This window comes from Danio rerio, chromosome 6 (assembly GCF_052040795.2).
Source record: "Danio rerio strain M-AB ecotype USA chromosome 6, GRCz13ab, whole genome shotgun sequence".
Taxonomy (NCBI): domain Eukaryota; kingdom Metazoa; phylum Chordata; class Actinopteri; order Cypriniformes; family Danionidae; genus Danio; species Danio rerio.
Genome location: NC_141026.1, coordinates 367,501 through 373,643, shown reverse-complemented (window position 1 = coordinate 373,643; position 6,143 = coordinate 367,501). Strand labels below are relative to the sequence as shown.

Sequence of the window (6,143 nt, the reverse complement as noted above, 5' to 3'; positions counted from 1 at the left end):
GTGTTTCTGTGTGGAGTTTGCATGTTCTCCCCGTGTTGGTGTGGGTTTCCTCCAGGTGCTCCGGTTTCCCCCACAGTCCAAACACATGCGCTATAGGGGAACTGATCAACTACACTGGCCGTAGTGTTTGAGTGTGTATGGGTGTTTCCCAGTGATGGGTTGCAGCTGAAAGGGCATTTGTTGACCCTTGTTTAATAAAGGGACTAATCTGAAATGAATGAATGAACATACACAATTATTTCAGTACTTTAAAAGCATTGATAGACTCCATTACATCATTAATTATGCAATATGAGAGTGGGCGGAGCTAAAGATCTCTTTCAGAATGCGTCGATCACTGCAAATCTCTGATTGGAGGAATCTGTTACACAGCATCGTGGGTAATGAAGTTTTTCAGCACACACTGTTGACTCAATGTGAACAGTTAGTTTGAGAAAAGCTTGAATAATCAGAGCTCACAGCACCGCCAGCATTATCAGCTATTCAAAATCAGTTGTGCAGATGAACAGTGTGTGTTCATCAATATTCATATGCGCATGGTCACATGAGCTCCATCTTCATCTGCCATGCAGTGTTGCCAAGGCTGTGGTTTTCCTGTAGAATTGGGCTAGTTTTAATCTGTGTATTCTGGTTGTTTTGTCATCTGTGGGTTTAATCATGCCCCCCCTCGCCTCCTGCTCTTTACTCTGTTACTTTTGATTGGCTGTTGGTCTCTTGTTGTGAAAACTTGGCAACCCTGCTGCGTTGAGTCTGGCACACAGAGTGATGTGTTGGAGTCTCTCAGGAGGAGATCATGCGTTTGATCCACACGCTGAGTTTAGTGATCCGGGTGTAAACGCCGTAATAATCCGCCCGTCCACAGCCACGACCCCAGCTGACCACACCGGCCAGAAACCAGCGGCCAGACGGCTCCTGACACACCAGCGGCCCGCCAGAGTCACCCTGACACACACACACACACACACACACACACACACATTAGGTTTCTGTGATTTTTGTGGCTTGTCATGTGACTTCCCTTTTTTATACTGACCAGCCCAGATTAAAAATAGAACAGTGATTTATAGTAAACGCTTCAGAAAAGTGTGTTACACTGTATTTATAGTTATAGTTACCACTGTTTGGTAATGAGTAGTCCGGCATACTGTATTATTAACTGCACTGAAATGATAAATACTGTAGTGCACTTTAGTTTTGACTACAGTAAACTCAAGTGGTGTGTTGTAGTACAAACTGCCCTTTAGTTGTAGAAAACTACACTATTGGGTCATCAGTTTATTTTAGTAATTTATTTTTATTATTTATTAGTCATTAGTGATATCGTTGTAGAGATATTTAGTTACCATAGCAACTATAGAATCATTGCAGCAGATCAATTACTATAGTTGTTTTGTTACCATAGCAACTGTAGAATCACCTAAACAGATCAGTTACTATTAATTTTATGTTACTTTTTAATTTTATGTTACCATAGCAACTGTAGAATCACAACAGATAAATTACTATAGTTGTCATGTTACCATAGCAACTGTAAAATCACCACAACATATCAATTACTATAGTTGTCGTGTTACTATAACAACTGTAGAATCACAACATATCAATTACAATAGTTGTCTTGTTACCATAGCAACTGTAGAATCACCACAGCAGATTAAGTCAGGTATTTTACAGTAGTGTGGTTCATAAGCACTGCAGTATATTTTTAATGTGGGAAATTATATTTTCTGTCTCTCAGCCCAAAACCTGCTCCTTGCAGAAACCTTATTTTTACACTTTGAGATGAAGATCAGTCCCTATTTTAGTTAATTGTTACTCGTCTGCAGTGGGGTCCATCGTTAGTCACCTGACAGGCGTCTTTCCCTCCGCTGCGGTATCCAGCGCAGATCATCCGAGGAGAGATCAGGTATCCATACGAGCGAACGCAGGCGTCTTCACTGACCAGACGAACATCCACCTTCTGCAGGACGTCACTCACTGCCCCTGATGGGGGGAGAAAAACCCAAACACTGTGAGTATTTGGATGTTTATTTTGGGTTTAATGTTGTATTTGTCTAGAGCAGGAGCGCCCAAACCTTTTTATCAAGGGCTAAAATCCAAACTTGATAGAGGGTTGTGGGCTGAAGCTCAATATACCAAACTCTATTACATTGTAACATGGTAACTTCCTAATTTAATAATATTAAAATACATAGAAAAAATACTTTAATTGTATATATATATATATATATATATATATATATATATATATATATATATATATATATATATATATATATATATATAATTGTATATTACATTTTCTTACAATAAAACCAATTCTAATAACTGATTTATTTTCTCTTTGTCATGATGACAGTAAATAATATTAGACTAGATATTCTTTAGGACACTTCTACTCAGCTTTTAGTGTTATTTAAAGGCTTCACTAGGGTAATTAGGGTAACTAGGCAGGTTAGTGTAATTAGGCAAGTTATTGTATAATGATGGTTTGTTCTGTAGACTATCAGAAAATATACAGCTTAAAAGGGCTAATAATAGTGACCTTAAAATGGTGTTTAAAAATTAAAAACTGTTTTTATTCTAGCCAAAATAAAACAAATAAGACTTTCTCCAGAAGAACAAATATTATCAGACATACTGTGAACATTTCCTCAATCTGTTCAACATCATTTGGGAAATATTTAAAAAAGAAAAAATTCAAAGGGGTCGAATACTTCTGACCAACATCTGTCAACATCTAAAAACAAAGTGTCTTAGGGTTTTCATGACCCTTTAAAATCTGATTAATTCACATATAATTCACATATAAATCAGTTTTGCTTTTTTGTAGCTCAGCAATTAAACAAACAAAGAAAAGGCTATATAAAATTAGAAATGACGATCTCTGTTTAAGGGATTCGCCCCAGTTTTTCCCATCACTGGTCCATCTCTTCTCTGATTGGTCGGTGGCCAAATCAAAGGTTACCATGGGCCAACTTTGGCCCGCAGGCCCTAGTTTGGGCATCTCTGGTCTAGAAATACATACATAAGATTTGCATAATGGACAGCTGTAAATGGTACCTTTTGTGAAAAATATACCTTCATAAGGGGTATAAACCCAGCTGTGTGTGTGTGCAGTGTGTGAATATCTCCAGCCTCTAATGCTCAACATGAATCTATTGTGTTTGTTATCAACAGACTTGATGAAAACAGTCTGCAGAAACACTGTGACTGACATTCCCCCCGTGTACATGTCATCAGAGGGGGAAAGCCCCGCCCACTAGTGCCCATCTCATTAGCATAAGCAGCAGCCCTGAGTGAGAAGCAGCCGTCTGTCCATTAGCCATTAGAGTGTTTGAGCTGCTGAAGATCATGTCAGCATAGACTCAGAGGATTATAGATGTGGAGTTTTAGATGAAGCAGGAGCGACATAGACTGACATAAGCATCAACACACACTCACACTGAAGCACACACACACCTGACCAGCACTCATTAGTGTGGTATTCTGAGCTGAATCTTCACTACACTCTAGGGACCTCAGATACTTTTCACATCTTGTAAAAATGGGCAAATTATTCCCCTTTAAAGCCCGCAGCTACCGCTGATTCTATCAGAGGAACTATATGGAGGCGATATGAAGGCTCCCGCAGAAGTCTGAATGAATCCGCATGTCTTACCTCCCTCTCTGAGCGCTCCCCATCCCGTGACCCAGCACAGCAGCTCCGGCTCCAGCTGATGCGTGACGGGTGGCACACACACAGGCTGTGCCAGCGTACCCGCCCACACCGGCCGCGCCAGCCGCAGCAGCGCCACGTCGTAATCATGAGTCTCGTCATCATAGTAGTGATGCAGGTGAATGAGCGAGACGCCCACCGCCTCCTCTGACTGACCACTGCTGGACAGACGCAGCTTACCCAGATACACTGTCCACACTGATGGAGAATACCTGCACACACACACACACACACACATACACACACACACAGTCATGCAGATACACCATCCAGACTGACAGAAAGAAAAACCTGCATACACTACAGATGAAGAGGCATGTACACACACACACACACACACACACACAAAGACGCGTCGCTCACCTGTCATCATGGAAACAGTGAGCTGCAGACACCACCCACTGGGCGGAGACTAACGCCCCTCCGCATATGTGCCGCCCCCTGATCTGCAGGCTGGCCTGCCATGGCCACTCCCCCTCCACTGCATCAGCCCCGCCCACTATACGACTGCTGAAGGGCCTCAGGCCGCAGTCTGGAGGGAGATAGAGTTATCACAGATAAACACACACACACACACACACACACACACACACACACACCTACCGCAGTGTTTCTCGTCAGATTCATCAGGACAGTCGGTGATGAAGTCACACTCTGGGTTCGGCTTCTTCAGACACGTTCCATCACCACAAACATACGTCATGTCAGAGCATGGTACACCTGAACACACACACACACACACACACACACACAGTTAAAGTTTTTTTGGGGTCATCATCTAAGAGAAAAGATAAATCAACTTTCTTTTGTGTGTGTGTGTGTGTGTGTTGGGGGGGGGGGGACTACACCGTTTAATATAATATCTGGAAATGCAGAAGTGTGTGTTTGAGGGTCAGGAATAGAAGATATTTTCAGCTCAGCATAAAAAACACACACTTTCTGAGTTTGTATGGCTGTTTCAGGTAGTGTATGTGTTGTGTACGTGTTTGAATAAGAATTAGTGTGTGTGTGTGTGTGTGTGTGTGTGTGGTACCATGTGTGCAGTTGTCCTCATCGCTGCCTTCAATGCAGTCTGGATGCTGGTCACACACTTTATAGTAATCGACACACTGACTGTCCTCTGTGCACTGAAACTGAGCAATACACACTACACACACACACACACACACACAAACACACAATCAAAAATCTAATTTATTTCTAAAGCACAATAAAAACAACAGCAGTGGACCGCTGTGCTGTACAAAACGTCTGCCAAAATCTCATTACAATTATAAATAATAATAATAATAATGATATAAATGAGCTGATTTACAGCTGAAACACTGATTTATAACGGTTTTGTAGACTTTATGAACAGTTAAAAGTCTCAGAAAAGAGATTAATTCTGATGCAGATTGATTCAAACATCACAGGTTATGAATATAAAGCCGTGAGTGTGATTACGGAGCTCTTATGCACACACACACACACACACACACTTGTGCCTTAATGATGATCTTGAATCAGCTTCTCCTTTTAAAGCGGTTGTGTTGCGCAATAGTGACTCACACACACACACACACACATACACATTTCAGTCCTTCTGCCCACACTCAAACCATCTTATTTCACTTCCTTAAAGCCGTTTCTTCAGAATTATGTTAGTCACACACACACACACACACACACACGCACACACTCAGGTGTGATGAAGTGGGGATGTACCACAGTTTCTCTCATCAGAGCCGTTCGGGCAGTCGGTGATCCCGTCACACGCTGGAACACACAGACCGTTGAGGATACACAAGGCCTGACCGGGACATGCTGAACACACACACACACATCACAAAACCATAACACATACAGATATAACACACATACAGTGACACAAGCAATAACACACACACACACACACTGTCAGTGACCTTTTTCACTTGATCAACTTCTGAGGCAAGAAATAAAGCCATTAAATCTGCTGTATGTGAGTGTTTGACTCGTCTACAGCGTAATACAGCATCATGCGTGTGCAGATACTCAGAAACATGCTCAGGGAACATTCTTGTTATCTGAAACTCAATGCTGAAGTCAGATCACTCAATTCTGCTGTGAACATGTGCGTTACGTGCTGGAGTGTCTGTCTTTGTTTTGGTCTCTTTAATCCGCCCAATGCCAGTTCAGCCAATTATATTTCAGCACCCTGGGTTGCCAGATGGTGGAAAACAGTGTATTTCATTCATTCAGTCAGGAAGACTCTCAAAGCATGCGTCCATGACTGAAATGTGACCTCTGGTGGACAGCAGCAGACTCCAAAATGAGATGCAGATTCAGAGTTTCACATGAGGTGCTTATTCTAAATATTAAGAGTGTAAACATTAGCTGAGCAGGTCACATTGTAACCCCGTGTCCTAACAACATGCTGCATGACGAGATGCGCAGTGATGAG

At 42.0% G+C, this 6,143-nt stretch overlaps 1 protein-coding gene across 2 annotated transcripts in view; it reads right to left on the bottom strand.

The window, feature by feature from the left end:
- Positions 1–230: 230 nt before the first annotated feature.
- Positions 231–6,143, bottom strand: part of tmprss6 (transmembrane serine protease 6) — an 80,102-nt gene continuing 74,189 nt past the window's right edge. For both annotated transcript variants that reach the window (XM_087256307.1, XM_087256306.1), the window contains 7 exons: positions 5,426–5,524; positions 4,752–4,865; positions 4,322–4,438; positions 4,082–4,250; positions 3,662–3,930; positions 1,847–1,983; positions 231–942 (listed from right to left, as the gene is read on the bottom strand). In XM_087256307.1, the coding sequence (XP_087112433.1) occupies positions 781–942; positions 1,847–1,983; positions 3,662–3,930; positions 4,082–4,250; positions 4,322–4,438; positions 4,752–4,865; positions 5,426–5,524 (1,067 nt within the window). In that variant the 3' untranslated portion in view covers positions 231–780. The remainder of the gene's footprint in view (positions 943–1,846; positions 1,984–3,661; positions 3,931–4,081; positions 4,251–4,321; positions 4,439–4,751; positions 4,866–5,425; positions 5,525–6,143) is intronic.